The sequence below is a fragment of the Carettochelys insculpta genome, chromosome 16 (genome assembly GCF_033958435.1).
Source record: "Carettochelys insculpta isolate YL-2023 chromosome 16, ASM3395843v1, whole genome shotgun sequence".
Classification (NCBI taxonomy): domain Eukaryota; kingdom Metazoa; phylum Chordata; order Testudines; family Carettochelyidae; genus Carettochelys; species Carettochelys insculpta.
In genome coordinates this window covers 32,451,600-32,467,932 of record NC_134152.1, presented here as the reverse complement: position 1 = coordinate 32,467,932, position 16,333 = coordinate 32,451,600, and the positions used below count along the sequence as shown (strand labels likewise).

Here is a 16,333-nt window from a genome sequence, read left to right as displayed (position 1 = left end):
AATTTTTTGTCACCAGCTCCCATTTTGCCAGATGGGGCACTGAATGTGTTTGCTGACACTTCTAATTCCAAAGCGAATGCTAAATATAGGCTGTAGGCATTGCCATAAATTAAAGAAAAGGCATCTCCCTGGCTGGCGTGTTTAATGCATGCCCAGATGCTGGCTGGAAGCACAGGGATTGGTCTATGGTGGTATATATTGCAGATCTATATAAAGTCTGTCAGTTTGGAGTGGGTCTCTTTGCTTCTGTCTTCAGTGTTGTTAGTAAATTGTCTTGATCTGCAAGAAGAAACATTACACAGCCCAGAGAGGAGGAGGTGCAGGACTATGAAACTGGTGGAGCATGGAGTCTCTTGGTACAGAGGGCAGCTCCCGGAGCCCAGTCCAGCCCCCCACTATTCCAGCTGGACTCTGCACAGTGCAAGGATCCACTTCCAGATATTAGGCTCTGCCACTTAGCTAGGGATTTTGCTGGGCTTCCCACAGTGCCCCTATTCTACAGTTCCGGATGGTTTGTGGCTTCTCTTGTACGAGCATTCCAGCCCTTTTGTGGTGGCTTCCCACTCCTGCAGCCTTGGCTCCTTTTCTGCTGACTTTCTGCATCCCATGTGGGGATCTCCTGCACCAATACCCCTTTTACTCAAACTGCAGCTCACCAGTGTCTTGTTTGGTGCAAGAACATTGGTGCTGTGCCAATTGTAAGGGGTCTCTCCTCTGTTCTAATGGTAGTGCAGATGCTTGGAGGAAGGGGCTGAGGGGGTTTGTGCTGCTCCGTTGGGAGATAGTTATGTTGCTGCTCTTGCAAAATGTAAGGCTGGCTCTCAACTGAGAACCACCCCATCAGGCCCCAGTCCCTCCCTGGAAGAGGCTGACAGCCAAGCACAGCGACTCTCGAAATCTGTCAGAGTGGAGAGGGTAATCACCTCACAGCGCCAACGCTCTTGTGTCGTGGAAGGGCGCCAATCAGGACTGGCCCCGTTGTCCTAGGTGCCACGTGCGATGGCACAGTCCCTGTCCTGAGCTGTGACTAAAGCGGGGTGAGAGCCCCAGCCTGGCTGGAGGCTTCGGGAAGGCCGGATCGATCTGCCCAATCCCCTGACGCTGGTTGTCACTGCCACATAGCTGGACAAAGGCCTGACTCCAGAGCAAAGTCCAGCACAGCCGTGCCCCGCGGGAGTCCCGCTGAATTGCCCCCTGCCAAACCCCTCCAGCCGGCGGAAGGTGGCACAGTACTCAAAAGGTCAGTGATTCACCGCTTAGTTCACAGCCCAGCCTGGCCTGACCCCTGGGGCCAGTGGCTCTGCCCCAGGGGGGCACTGGAACAGGCCGCTCAGCTGCTCTGAGCCTGGAGGCTTTGCTAAGCCCTCAGCCTCCCCTGCGTCCTCTGGGCTTTGTAGTTCTCTCCTGCCACGCAGCGGGCAAGGCTGGAGGGCGGAAACTACACTCCCCAGAATGCCCCGCGAGGGTTTAAAGCCGTAACCCGGAAGCGGGGCTGGGTGTTGGCTGGGGGAGGGCTGCCACAGCTGATCCGGGGGTGAGGTTCCATGGCTCGCCCCTCACCCCCAGCCTGGGCATGGCTCCTGGCCATCCAGGTTATAAAATGCGCAGGGGCTGGTCAGTTTAGGAGATAAGCTGAACTTTGAATGCTGGCAGGTGGTGCTTTGCCATCCCACTTGGACTGCTGTGGAGGACTGAGTAATTTGGATTATAGCAAGGTATTGGTTGCAAATTTTGCTCTTCCTTTGTGCAGTGTTCCCTCCTCCCCGCCCCCCCCTCCCCCCCGTGTGTGGGGAGGCACGAGGCGTGTGTTCATTTGCTGGGATTTAAAATTAGGGCTTAGAGAGCGGCTAGCCCTGTGCATTAACCTTCTCTGTACCACTGACTCACACACAAGCACACCCTGTCACTCAGGCATGGGGGGAAGGCAGTTTGCTCCTCTGTGGATTGCACTTTGTGCTTCCTGATTTAGGGCTACAGAGATAAAATCAGGGGCAAGTCCCCTCTCCATTCTAACACCTCACATGGGAGGTGTCTGGGTTAACAAGACTCTTGCACAACAGAATCTGACCGGTAGGAAATTGTTGCTATGACTTGATACTGACATACAAAAACATTGCCATCCATCAGCATTCTTATGTTCTGTGCTGAGCTGTGCTGATAAATATGTCCTCCCTCTCCCTTTGAAATGAGTATGGGGCTTTAGTGGAGGGAGGGAAAGAGCCTTGATCAGCCATTAGCTGCTGCTTCTTCGGGGTTATCTTGAACTCACATAATTTGCTTTTGCTCTGTGTGCTGGCAGGTACAACTAAGCCATTAATGGCCACACTATTTATCATACCTTTCAGAAGTCTTTCTGCAGAGCTTAATAATAATTTGTATGGAAGCACTGCTCTTAGCACGGGTGTGTGTGTGTGCGCGTGCATGCACACAAACGATTGCAGATGTTCTTAAAATAATGGGACCTCATTTGGCAGAATACTGTAATAATATGTGTGTCTGCTTTCGTGTTCATTTGGCTTGGAAGAAATAATGTCCAGGATATACCTAGTTCTTCCCCCTATATTGATAGATCTGTGAGTAGTAGTGGTATTTTCATTGCGTAGGTAGCTACAGGTTGAACGTCTCTATTCCAGCACCCTTGTGACCTGGCCAGTGCCAAATGAGAGAATTTAATGGATCACAGGAAGTTAATGTTGTCTAGCAGCATTATCAACACTTCCACTGCTTACTTGACTCTTAGAAGATGTTTCAGGGCAATAGAGCTAAATAACAGCAGAGAACACTGAGAGCTGGAACTGATGGCTGGAAACAAACTTTATGGAACCATGGGAAACTTGGCCACACCCATGAGAAGTGGTCGTGTGGCTTACTGAAATCATTACAGATGTTGCCAGATGAGGGAGTTCCAGATTAGAGAGGGTCAACATGTAGTGACATATTTCATCCTTTATTTCTGAGACTTTGTAGGGTACCAGTTCCTATATTTACCTGTCAAGTATTGGAGGGGTAGTCTGGATCTGTAACAGCAACGAAGGGTCCTGTGGCACCTTATAGACTAACAGAAAAGTTTTGAGCATGAGCTTTCGTGAGCACAGACTCACTTCATCAGATGCTGGTCTTGGAAATCTGCAGGGCCAGAAGCCAGAGCAAGGGTGGGGATAACAAGGTTAGCTCAGTCAGCAAGGGTGAGGCTTACTACCAGCAGTTGATCTGGAGGTGTGAACACCAAGGGAGGGGAAGCTGCTTCTGTATTTAGCCAGTCATTCGCAGTCTTTGTTTAAGCCAGAGCTGAGGGCGTCGAATTTGCAGATGAATTGTAACTCAGAAATTTCTCTTTGGAGTCTGGTCCTGAAATTTCTTTGCTGTAGGATAGCTACTTTTAAGCCTGCTACTGTGTGGCCTGGGAGATTGAAGTGCTCTCCTACGGGTTTTTGTATATTGCCATTTCTGATATCTGATTTGTGTGCGTTTATTCTTTTATGTAGAGACAGTCCAGTTTGTCCGATGTATATAGCAGAGGGGCATTGCTGGCACATGATGGCATAAATTACATTGGTAGATTGGTACCAATGGTGTGGCTGATCTGGTTAGGTCCTGTAATGGTGTTGCTGGTGTAGATATGTGGGCAGAGCTGGCAACGAGGTTTGTTGCATGGATGGTTCCCTGAGTTAGAGTGACTGTGGTCCGATGTACAGTATATTTACCTGGACATATTAGATCAGATGAAGCCCTGGTGTAAAGTCGGTGGAACTCCCTTAATTTCAGTGGAAGCACATCCATGTGTTCTGAGGCTGAGTGTCGTTCACTGTGGGTATTTTAGATACCATTTGTCTGAGACAGTTAAAGCCCAATGGTGGTAGAATCAGAGTACCAGCAAGGTTGCATCAGATGGGAACGGAGCGTCCACTCCATGTAGCTTACCCGGTTTTTCTGAAATGCCAGTAACTGCTGTGATTCCCAGCATAATGTTTGCAAACAATGATCTCGTGGCATGGCTGAGGAGCAACTGGGGGGAAGCTGTTACTTGCCTGGGTCTGTACTAAATGAAAAAGAATAACATGGGCAAAAATGTGCTCCTTTCCTTCTGTCCTTTGTGGAGGGTTTGCTTTTGTAACTTTTCAACTCGTCAAGGCAGGGACCATGTCTACCTCCGTGGCCGTGATCCTACAATGGATGGACTGCTGAATTTAGGGATAGCTCCACTGATGTCAATGCAGTTGACACTTTGCAGGGCTGAGTCCTTTGTGCAGTGAATGGCCTGATGCGAGGATCAGGGGGTGTGTGTGTGGAGCACCTAGCATGATGGGGCCCTGATGTAGGCCTTTGGGCAGTGCCATAACTTAATCTAGGCCACGTTTCAATTTCTTTACTCCTCTTTTTCATAGTATCCCTTTGCCAGGCCACCAGGGACTGATTTCTTGTACTCTTTTTGGGAGGAAAGTACTTTTTTTTCCCCTCCTGGGATGAGTCTTTCTTGCCTTACGGCACAGTTGGTGACTGACTGACATGGGGCTGAGTTGAGAGAGGGCTGCGTTCCATTTTAATTTCATAACAAAACAAAGCTGAGGATAGACACCATCCTCATGAGTTCCCCCTTTGCCTGCAGAAGCACAGCTCAATCTGTTTCATGCTGGCTGCAGTGAATTCGATTGGTTCAGGGGGAGGAAAGAAATTCAGCCTCTTGGTACAGTATTGATGTTACTGACAACGAGTTAGGAGGTCAACAAGCCAGGATGCTGCTTGTCAGATACTGACAGGACGCTCAGTGCTGTATAAAACAGGGAAAGTCTCTGTCCCTGCTACATAGCACTTAAATATTAAGAGGTACAAGCTATGCAGCCTGGATGTGTCATGCATTGGCTTGTTAGGAGACTGGTCGCTGGTTAATGCTGAGAATTCTTTGCTGAAATGAGCTGTAACCCAGGGGCCATAAAGGGCTGGGGTGTAGCTGCTCTGCCTTAGTCAAGGACTACCACGAGACAGTACTCAGCAAGCAGGGATCACAGTAATCGCTAAAGCCAGCATTGATAGGTGTGGGTCAGGGTCTGAGTCAGGCTGGGGTTACAGACAGAGCTGTGGAGTGCAAACAATCCAGAACGCTGTTTAGGCCTGGGGTGCATTCTGGTGCATGGCCTCCAGTGGGAGCACCAGCTGTCCCAGGCCCAGGTAGTACATCCAGGGAGGGTTGGAGAGGGTTAGGAAATGGCTATTTGCACAGCATGCAGCTTGCTGGTGGGAGTTTGGAGGAAGGAAGAGGTGTCGGCAGGAATGGAGCGGGCCTTATGCCTGGAACATGGCAATAAGATGCTTGAACTTGGCCTGAAAGGTGAGGCGTAGTTGGTAGAGGGGACCAGAATATGGCAGTGTGATGAGGGGAAGGAAGATGGATTTACCCACAGCATTTTGTATTGCCTGGAGATGTGAGGGGAGAGATTGGGTGCATGTATAGGGTCCTGTCGTGAAAAATACGTCATGGACTGTGAAATCTGGGCCTTGAGTGCTTTTACGCTAGACTATACAGATTTCATGAGGCAGAGCAGCAAACTGGAGGCCCTGACCCAAAAGGGGGTTACAGGAAAGTCATAGGATTGTTTGCAACCCTTACTTTTGCAGTGCATTCAGGACTGGGCAGCCGGAGAGCTCAGTTTCAAAGGCAGAGCTGCCCCCACCAGCAGCACAGGACTAAAAGTGGTGTGCAGTGGAGGGTATTTCAACCCTTAATTCTGTGCTGCTGCCTGCAGAGCTGGGCTCTCAGTCAGCAGCCACTCCTCTCCGGCCACTCAGCTCTGCCAGCAGCGGAGCAGAAGTAAGGATGCTGATACTATACCATGCCATCTTTGCTTTTATGCTGCTGCTGGCAGCATGGGTGACGTGTGGACAGGAGGGGAAGGGGGCTGGACAGCACCCAGGGGAGCCAGAGTCTGTTGGCATTCAGGGGCATTAGCTGAGAGCCTAGTACCTGCAACAGTGATCTGCTCCCCACACCCTCTCTCATTCCCTGGCAGCAGTGGGGGAAGTGGAGCACTGTGATGTCGGCTCTCTCCTGGCCATGTTGCTTGAGGGAGGGGGTGAGAATACCCCCCAAACTCACTGGCAGGAGGTGGAGTGACACAGCCAGGGGAACAGAGCCAGCTGGGGTTGTGTTGCTCTGCTGCCGGTGAGCAGGTGAGGAGGGTGGATCCCTGCTGCCAGTGCTAGTCCCATGGGCCGCATCACTTGGGGGAGGGGCTGGGGAGGAGGCGGGCAAGGGTGGAGCAAGCGCAGGGGAGAGACAGGGCTTGGGGCAGAAGGTGGTTGTGCTGGCCCTTCCCAGGCAGGGTGTGGAAGCGGGAGTCACAAAGCTGATGGCATCCCATGTCACACTTTGCCAGTTGTCTCTAGTTGGAGGTATTCTGCTTCCAGAGCTGGGTTCCGGGCCAGCAGCCGCTGCTTTCCCGCCACCCAGCTCTGAAAGCAGCATGGCTCTCAGCATCTGCACAGAAGTAAGAGTTACAGTACCGCAACCCCCTCTACAATAACCTTTGACCTCAAACCCCACCACTTTTTGGGGCAGGACCCTGGCAATTACAACATGGTGAAATTTCAGATTTAAATAGTTGAGATAATGAAATCTACAGTTTTTCAAATCCTAAGTTCATGATGTTGACTAAAAGGGGCCTATGAATGTGGTAGGGCCCTGTGCATAGAAGAGGGATGGTAGGAGAGTTGCGGTAGGCATGAAGAATAGGAGTGGATATTAGGCTGAAGTCTGTGTCCAATATAGGCCTGAGGCTTCCACTGGGAGGTCTGTTTGGGCAAGGGAGAGCAGGATCAGGTCTCTTCCCATCTGGGTCATGCTGATCACCCATGATCTGGATGGTGCCTGGTCCTGCCATGAGGGCAGGGGACTGGATTCGATGACCTCTTGAGGTCCCTTCCAGTTCTAGTGTTGTATGAGCTCATGTGAGCTATTCCCATAGCTTAGGGCAGGGGTGAGCAAACTTTGTATTAATTGGTCTATAAATGTGAATACACAGACACAAAAACATAACGTATTGCAACATTTTTAATGAGATGGATGAGCCTGAGACCCAGCAGCTGATTGTGCTGCATCCCCCTTATAAAATGTCATGCCCCCCCACTTTGTGCATCCCTGTTTTAGGGGAACCACATGCCCTGATTTTGTAGGGGTAGTTCTGTTACTCAAGGCTTTTTCTTCTATACACGCCTGTTTTGGCCCACCTCCCATTCCAGTGCTGATTTTTCACACTTGCTATCTAGTCACCCTTCCAAGCAGGTTAATTTTCAGAGACACTGTATGGGATTGAACCCTTGTGACCTCCCCCTGGATTAGTTATTCCCCATGTGTCTGTGGTTGTAAATTATTTTGTGAGCCCCTCACGGAAAGACACCCTGTTTAACAGCTGGGTAAATGCAGCTTTCAAGTGGAAACGCAGGGACCGGTGGTGAAAAGAGCTTAATGCGGGAGTGGATTCCGCAGGCTTGAGAGAATTCAATTCTTTGCAGTGCTTTTGTCTTGCAAAACTGGGATTGAGCTGTAAATAAATTGAGCAGAGCGAAAGGCCCAGCTCTTCATGAATTGCCCTTGACCCTCCTGCTCTATTCTTCCCCTCACACCTCCATCTCCCTTTCCCAATTACCAGGAGAAGTGCTGAATGCCGACCTGGTTCCTTCCACCTCCTCCAGCCCCTGGCTGCGAGCCGCCTGTGCGAAGGTAGAGCATGGCCACCCCCAGCCTGCCAGCGGGCAGCAGCCTCCGTCACCATGGCTGCTGCTCAGCGCCATTGCAGGCAGCGGCAGCTGGGCACGGACATGCTCCATGCACATGGGGCTGGAGAAGACCTCCTGCGCCCTGGCTCAGCTCCCCCCCAGCACCTCTGGCCCCGGTGGCCCCAGCCACTACAGTGGCCCCAACAGCCCCGGCAGCTCCTCCAGCCCTGGCTGAGGCTATAGTGAGTCTGCAGCATTTATTTGTGGTAGGGAGTTGGCAGACAGTGTCCGTCATTTCCGAAGTCTGTTTTGTTGGGGTCCCTTAAATCAAACGTTTACTGTACTTCAGAAGACCCCTGAGGAGGTCTAGAGTGCGACACCTCCTTTCGCTGTGTGTGCAAAATGAAGTTATTTGATGCTTGCTGTGCTTTGTACCCTTCAGGGAAGGGCCCTGCTCTCGGTCATTGCTCTCATTTAAATATGGAAAGTGTTTGCACGTTGGGATCTGAGAGGTTAGGTCTGAGAATCAGACCCCAACTGAAGCTTGCATTGTGTTCGTTAGGTAGCTCCTTCTCTACCAGTGTCCCTCCTGTTGGGGCTGGACTTGATGGCCTCTCGAGGTCCCTTCCAGTCCTGGTATTCTCTGATTCTAAGAAGTGAAAACTTGTGATGGCTTGAAATGGTTTTAGCTTCAGAATGGTTTGACATGGAGCCATTTTGTGGGTTTTTAGTCTGAGCTATTTTTTCCAAAGTGGTTTGCAGAGATTTTTGGCTTCTAGTAATCCACACATTGAAAGGTTTTCAATAAAATATAGGAAGTATATTAGTGCAGCACAAAAGTCTGTAGTTCTACTATGATTCATTATGATCCCAGGAGCGCCCACAAGCCAAGCAGGCCTGGAGCGAGTCGATACTTGGACTGGAGCCCTCCGGCAGACATGCAGACTTACAAGGGCGCCTCCAAGCAGGGAGTGCTAAGGCAGAGGTGCACAAGTTGGGCGGGGGTATAAAATTTCACGAGCGGGGGCGGTGCAGCACGATTAGCTGCTGGGTCTCAGGCTCATCCATCTCATTAAGAATGTGGAACTATCTTACTGGTTTTGTGTCTATGTATTCACATTGTTATACTAATTAATAAGGGTTTTTACATTCTACAGACTTACAGGTGCCAAAAGGTGTTTTTTGTTTTTTTTTTTTTCATATGAACAAAATCAAAGTGTCTGTTGGCTTGGATTACGCCGATTACAGGTTGTGGGGGGTGGCAGGAGGCTGCTAAGTGCAGGGGTAAAAAGTGTGGCCTGGTGTAAAACATTTGCTCCCCCCTGCCCTAAGGGGAAGAGTAAATCAAACGCGCTGTACGCAGCTGTCCCAAAGAGGCAATCTAGAAGCTAGCTCCTGGCCACGCGAGGTGGATGCCCCTGCTAACTTTCTTCCTCTCCTGCAGGTTGACTTGTCCGCCATGACGCTACTGCAGGACTATGTGAAACTGACCGATTCCACCTTCATGGCGGCTGTCCTTTGCATTGTTTTCAACCCGCTTTTCTGGAACGTGGTAAGTGTGACAGCCGTTGCCAGGCTGATCGGTATTAACTCGGCTGTTCGTTTGGATGGCCATGTGGGGGCAGTGACTGCATTTGGGCTGGTTTCTTGACTGGTCATTTGGGCTCTGTTTACTCCACCTGATTGTTGGTGTCTCCCTCCCTACCCCTGCCCTTCTTTAAATTAACGTAACCCTTCTGCCAGTAGCAGTCAGCAGCAGCCAGGGCTGGGCCCAATATCTAGGGGTTCCTTTTCATCTGCCTCACACAGAACCAGCTCAAGCCCCCATCGAGCAGCTTGGAAAATTCACACACTGCTGGGCACCTCTGTGAGGCAGTCCTTCCCCGCTTCCAAGCACAGAGTCTGAGTTTATAAAAGAAACTTCTAAGGAAAGAGGCAGAGAAGTCTCATGGGCAAAATGCCACACCCAGAGTTCATAACCAACCCCCAAGTAACTGTCCCAGCTCAAATGAATTGAGCAGTGTCCTTTGCCTCTCAGGCTCACCAGCCCAACACTGTAAGGGTCCCATTTACATAACCAAACTTTCTCTGTACCCCCGCTTCAAATGCCCCACTCAGTTCTGTCCAGACCCTGATGACTTCCTTTGCTGAGCCTGAAGCAGTACCACCTTTGTGCTGGTTCTGTGGGCTGCTTGCTCCTGCCAGCTGCCCTGCTGGGCCCCTATCACTTCTCCTACCAGCCACCCTGTGGCATTTCCTCCCCTTAGCAGGCCAAAAAAACCCAAGAAAGCATTCCCAGAGAGCCGTTATCAATGGTTCAGAGTCTTGCTGGAAGACAGTAACAAATGGGGTTCCGCAGGGATCAGTTTTGGGACCAGTTCTGTTCAATATCTTCATGAATGGTTTAGATAATGGCAAAGAGACTACGCTTATAAAGTTTGCAGATGGTCTGAAGCTGGGAAGGGTTGCAAGTGCTTGGAAGGATAGGATTATAATTCCAAATTATTTGGACAAACTGGAGAAAGGGTCTGAGGTAAACAGGATGAAGTTCAAAGAGGACAAATGTAAGATATTCCATTTAGGACAGAACGATTAATTTCACGCATACAAAATGGGGAGTGACTGTCTAGGCAGGAGTACTGCAGAAGGGGGTTGGGGGTCGTAGTGAACGACAAGTTAAATGAAAGTCAACAGTGTCAACTGTTGCACAAAAAGCAAACGTCATTCTCGGATACAACAGAAGTGTCATAAGCGAGACATGGGAAGTCATTCTTCTCCTCTACTCTATGCTGATTAGCCCTCAGCTGGAGTGTTGTGTCCAGTGCTGGACACCACATTTCAGGAAAGATGTGGAGAAAGAGGAGAGGACCCAAAGAAGAACCACAAAAGCGATTAAAGGTCGAGAAAACATGACCCTCAAGGGACGATTGAAAGAAGTGGGTTTGTTTCATTTGGAAGTCAGAAGACTGAAAGGGAACAAGATAACAACTTTTGAGCACCAAAAAGTGTGTTGCAAAGAGGACGTAGAAAAATTATTCTCCTTAACTTCTGAGGATAGGACAAGAAACAATGGGTTTAAATGGGTTGAACTTTAGAAAACACTTCCTAACTGTCAGGGTGGTTAACTGCTGGAATAAATTGCCTAGGGAGGTTGAGGAATCACCATAATTGGAGACTCTTAAGAGGAAGTTCGACAAACATCTGTCAGGGATGATCTAGATGGTGCTTGGTTCTGCTGTGATTACAGGAGGCTGGACCCAATGACCTCTTGAGACCCCTTCTAGTTCTAGTATTCTGTGAAATGCAGTAACAATTTATTGTCCTTTTTGTTCTTTGTACTTCGCAAATACTTCTTCTCCTAAGCCTGCCAGAGCTGCATTATGTCACTGTTACACTGGTGTGAAACTGAAGAATAACTCCAGTTAACAATATTAGGCCCCCTTTGTCTTTGAGTCTCATGGAACTTGAAAGCCGAGGGACCTTGTTCTGTTTGCAGCTACTCAGGTGCTTTTGGTAATTGCGTCAAACTATCCTGCGTTTCCTGCTGAATTACTGTGAAAAGGGTTGCATTGGCATGATCGCTCTTGAGAAGCAGATTAACAGCAGTTGGAATACCTTGAAATGCCGGTGTGCAACTCGGAAGTGTCTGGCGTGCCCTTTGTAGTTACTGTGCACGATCCGCAGATTTGGACTCTGGGTTGGGTACTGACCTTATAGTAGAAGGATCAGACATCAGCTGAGGATCAGTCTAGAGGTGGTGAAGATGAAGGCTTTTGTAAGAAGCGCCTTTTTCAAGGGGAACTGAATAAAGAGCATACAGGCTTCTCCATGTTGGGGTGGGGGGGAGGCGGTAGGTGTGAAAATTAGTCTGAGAAGGATGGAGAAGGGAGGTAGTTGTGGAGCTTGGGAGGTACTTAGCAGGCGGTGAGCAAGAAGAAATGATAAATATTATTCCATTGTTTGTTTAGCACCTGTTGCCATGGCAACCTGGCACTAATAGCGACAAATATTAAAACATAAACTGCATGAGCCACCCAGGGTGAGTTTTGTTAGACAAGTCGCCTGCTGCTGCTGTCAAAATACATTGACTATGAAATCCTTGGACATTAAGGAAACCAAAACCAATCAATGAAAGGCTAAAGCAAGTAAACACGCTTGCTTTTGTCTCCTGATGTCCAGCAAAGAGCAGACGGTTTTTGCCTACGCCACAAGTTGGCGCTCATGGATCCTGGACTTGGCTCACTGCAGAACGTTGGTAGCTTTTATTTATGCCTGGTGGTCCCCCCAATGTGATAGAATCGTAGCATACTAGAAGTGGAAGGGACCTCGAGACTCAAAGTGGAATTTCAGCCAAAGTTTTCAAAAGTGACTAGTGATTTAAGGTGCCCTGATTTATGGATGTCCAACCCGAGATGCCTTAAAGCAGCCTCTTTTTTCCACCATGGAGGTGCTGGATTTTCTGACTATCTGGGTTCTTTAAAGTGTCTTAGTTGTGCTTCCAAAAAAAAATGAAGGCAGTCCAAAACGTTAGCCATTTCTGAAAACTGACTGGCGTTCTTTTCGCTTATAGTTCCCCAATTTTTCATGTCACTCATTAGAAAGTCTTTCTTGCATGAACAAACAAACACACACAAAAAAATCAGACTTGGGTCTGTTCAGGAAACGAGCTCTAAGGAAAAACTTCATTAGAAAAGGAGGGAAAAAATCTCCGTGCTTCTTGGTTTGGGTTTGCTGGTGAGGCTTCCTGAGAGCTCTGATTTCTGGTTCTTGGAAAACTTGTTAATGCCTTGGAGGATGGCTAAAGAACTGACATAATTATGTATCACCAGCTCGTCTGCTCTCAAAGAAAGAAAGGAGATGCACCAGCAGAAACTTTTTCTAGGTCCATTATAACAGCTGAACCACTTTGTCTTTACCAGAAGGTGGCACTGCAGGCAAAAGATGGCGGGTCTCTTGCTGGTAGTAGGAGACAGGCTGAAGAAAGAGTCAGATGCAGGCGTTTATTGTTTCTAAAGTGGAATTAGATATTTCTTCGGGTGCCAGTGATCTGAAGGATGGTTGCTACTTACCACTCTGCTCAGCTCGTGGTGCTCTAGAATGTATCGTGAGGGATTTTGGGTTTTGAATACAGCCCTGGTCGGCCTTTAAGTGATGCCCAGACCATCACCACTAACAGACAGTTCCCTGGTACCAGCAGGGACTGCAGCTAACAAAACTCTGCCCATCAGAGGGACTACCCAGGAAACTCCACCCTCACTGGGGCAGACATCTACCCTCACTGATTGGCCGAGAAGCGCTACTTCATCCAAACAGCAGCACAGGAATTTGTCTGAGCAGCTGAGGACTCTGGATCTGCTGCTGTACTTGGCTTTGGTTTGATCCTGGCACTTCTCTCTGACTTCCATTTGAGCTAGACCCTGCTGCCTGACCCTGCCTTTGGCTTGATCTGGCACCGTCCTCTGGTTCCTGTCTCTTGGCATGGCTGTCTGTGTCCAGGCCTGACCCACAGCGTGACTCCTGGCCATGGCCTCAGCCCTCGCTCTCAGCATGAGCCTGACCCTAGTTTGGGTTCTGATTCTGGTTCCTGGCGTTCAACCCAACTCTGTCCACCAGGCCTGGCTGCCTGCATCCCAGTCTTTACATTTACCCAGGGGCTTTAATGGGGTTGTAATGGTATGCTTATTTCTGGGCAGTAATACCCAGTAACTAAAGCTCCTGTAACAACAAGAAGTCCTGGGTGCCTTATAGACTAACACATTTTGGAGCATCAGCTTTTGTGGGCAAAGACCCACTTTGTCAGATGTGTGTGTTATCAGAGCATGTTGTCTGGGGACATGACCCTTCTGAGACTTTTCTACAGCAGCTGTTGTCATAATAACTCAACACTTTGGGTGAGATTTTCAATGGGAGCCTATGGCACCCAACTCCCACTGACTTTGGGCCAGTAACTCCATTAGGCTCCTGTTGAAATCCCAGCCTTGGATGATCATGCTTAAGACTTGCCTGGCATGCGCAGGAGCCGTTTGAACTCAATTCAGGCCTGCACTGCATGGGTGTAGCAGCTACTGACTTCAGTGGTGTTGCAGTGACCGGCACCCCTGCTGGGCTTGCATTTAGGTTAGTAAGATAAATGGGAAACAGGCTTAGCAATGGCACCTACTGTTGGGCCTGTCTGTAGCCCTGGCGATGCAATGGGTCCCTGCTGGGCTCGGTGCTGTAGAAATATGGAATCAGAAGAGGCGCCCTGCCCCAAAAAGCATCCAGTCCAAGTGTTTGACAAGGGACAAGAGCTGGATACTTACTCTGCCTTGGCCCTTCCTAGCCCCTTTCCTCCTTATCCTCGCCTGCCAGACTTGTCTTGGTTTTCTTCCATGCTGCCAGTCTCCCCTTGGTGCCCCAAAGCACCTGTCTTTCTTCCTTGCTCCTCCCCGAAGGCTGCCCGTCAATAATGAGGCCTTTGATTTCTGTACCAGCACCCGATGTACTGTTATGTATCTGAATTGTTTTGTCTGTGTCTGGACTAGATTGCAAGATCCTTGGTGCAAGGCCTATTTCTCCGGACGGTGCCAAGCACGCGGTCTGCGCTCCATAAACAACAGAGCTGTTCGAGTGTTAAAATACCGACTGTGTGGTGAGAAGCTGATTTAGTAATCTGGTGCACCAATTTTGGGTGACTCATGTTGCTTGTCTCACTGAGCTGCTTCCTGTGCAATGGGTTTTCTTCTTTGCTTTGCAGAGTTTTAGACTAAAGACTTAGGGTGCCACCCTGGCTCCATACCAGTCCCCTCCCCTGACTGCAATAGGCATAGGATTTCACCCTTGGTCTTGATCCTCAGTCCTTCAGTAGATGGCCTGCCTGTGCTTTCATGACAGCAACCAGGCAGCAGCTGGCCGCCTTCTTTCTGTTTATGAAACCGGTTGCGTTTCATGGGTATTTGCTCTTGGGCAGGCAAGCCTGTGTAAATACAAGGGTTGTTTCTTTAGACTGAGAGTGATGTGCAGATGAAGTAACAAATATATTGTGTGTGTGGGGTGAGGGTGGGGGGAAAACGCTCCGTCAAGTCTGTAACATAAGCGATGCCAAACCTCCAGGAGTTTCCAGGCATTAAAGATTAATTAAAGTTATGTCATGTAATGAAACCTCTAGGAACACATCACAGGAATAGCCGTACTGGGTTGGACCAAAGTCCACCTCGCTCAGTATTCTGTCTTCTGATAGTGGCCAATACCAGGTGCTCCGGAAGAAATGAACAGAAAAGGTAATCAAGTGATCCCTCCCCGTCGCTCATTCCCAGCCTTGACACACACAGGCTGGAGACACCATCCCTGCCCATTCTGGCTAATAGGCTCCTCCATGACTATCTTCCATGTATTTATCTAGTTCATTTTTAAACCCTGTTATGGTCTTGGCCTTCATAGCGTCCTCTGGCCAGGAGTTCCACAGGCTGATTGTGCGTTGTGAGATGAACTACTTCCGTTTGTGTTTGTTTTTAAACCTGCTAGTTGTTAATTTCATTTGGTGATCCCTAGTTCTTGTGTTATGGGAAGGAGTAAATAACTTTTCCTTATTGACTTTCTCTATACCAGTCATAATATTATAGACCTCTATTATTTCCCCCTTTAGTCTTCTCTGTTCCAAACAGAAAAGTCCCAATGTTATTAATTGCTCCTCATATGTCAGGTGGTCCATACCCCTAAACATTGTCACCCTTTTCTGAACCTTTTCCAGCTCCAATATCCCTAATTAGAGGTGTGGGTGTATCATGGATTTATATAGAGGCCAAACAAGAATCCCATAAAATACCTAAGGACAAATCTGCTCTGGGTGTATCTCCACTGGATGTCACAGGAGATATGCCAGGGATGCATTTGGCCCATATTGCCTATACTTTCAGCATCTGCAGCTGCTTCTCCCTGCTCTGTTAGAGACATGGATGGAAAGAAGAAAAAGCTACCTCAGGTAAAAGCCAGCTGTGACCAACAAGTGGCCACAGAGTTGTTTTCTCCTGGACGAATCTTGGACATGTTCTTTCAGGGATTTTATTTTTTTTTCATCCATCACCTCCATTTTACCGCCTGCTGCTGACCCGTATGAAATGAGCTGTTCTGTGTTGGGATTCTCTGGACCCAAATCACATAGAGGCATGGGAAGGAAATGTGGGGCACGCTGGAGCTTCTGGTTCATATAACTGACTTCCTTGTGCATTTTTTTACTGGGGTGGTATCCAGCAGTATTCATGTTAGACTAGGTGTTTGGAGATACCACTGAAGTTTTCTGGTGCGACTAGTCATTTTGGGTGCTTAGCCAGAAGGAGGAGGAGGAGGGGTTTCACAAACCTTGGAGGAGGGGTTTCACATTGGTCTGTGAAAATCATAGAACACTAGAACAGACCTGGAGAGGTCACCGAGTTCAGTCCCTTGCCCTCGTAGCAGGAACAAGCAACATCTAGACCATTCCTATAGATGTCTAACCTGTTCTTAAAGTGATGGAGATTCCACAACCTCCCTATCAGGCCTCTTTAATGTGCCCTTAGTTAGGTACCCATAAGAATGGCCATGCTGGGTCAGACCAAAGGTTCATCTAGCCCATCACCCCGTCTTTCACGGAGGCCAGTGACTGATG

At 48.9% G+C, this 16,333-nt stretch overlaps 1 protein-coding gene across 2 annotated transcripts in view; it reads left to right on the top strand.

Moving 5' to 3' along the window:
- Positions 1-1,502: 1,502 nt before the first annotated feature.
- Positions 1,503-16,333, top strand: part of PEMT (phosphatidylethanolamine N-methyltransferase) — a 107,471-nt gene continuing 92,640 nt past the window's right edge. The window contains exons 1-2 of one of the 2 annotated variants that reach the window (XM_075010682.1): positions 1,503-1,715; positions 9,155-9,262. In XM_075010682.1, the coding sequence (XP_074866783.1) occupies positions 1,644-1,715; positions 9,155-9,262 (180 nt within the window). In that variant the 5' untranslated portion in view covers positions 1,503-1,643. Of the gene's footprint in view, positions 1,716-9,154; positions 9,263-16,333 lie in introns of those variants that run through there. The other variant, XM_075010683.1, reaches the window with a different exon arrangement.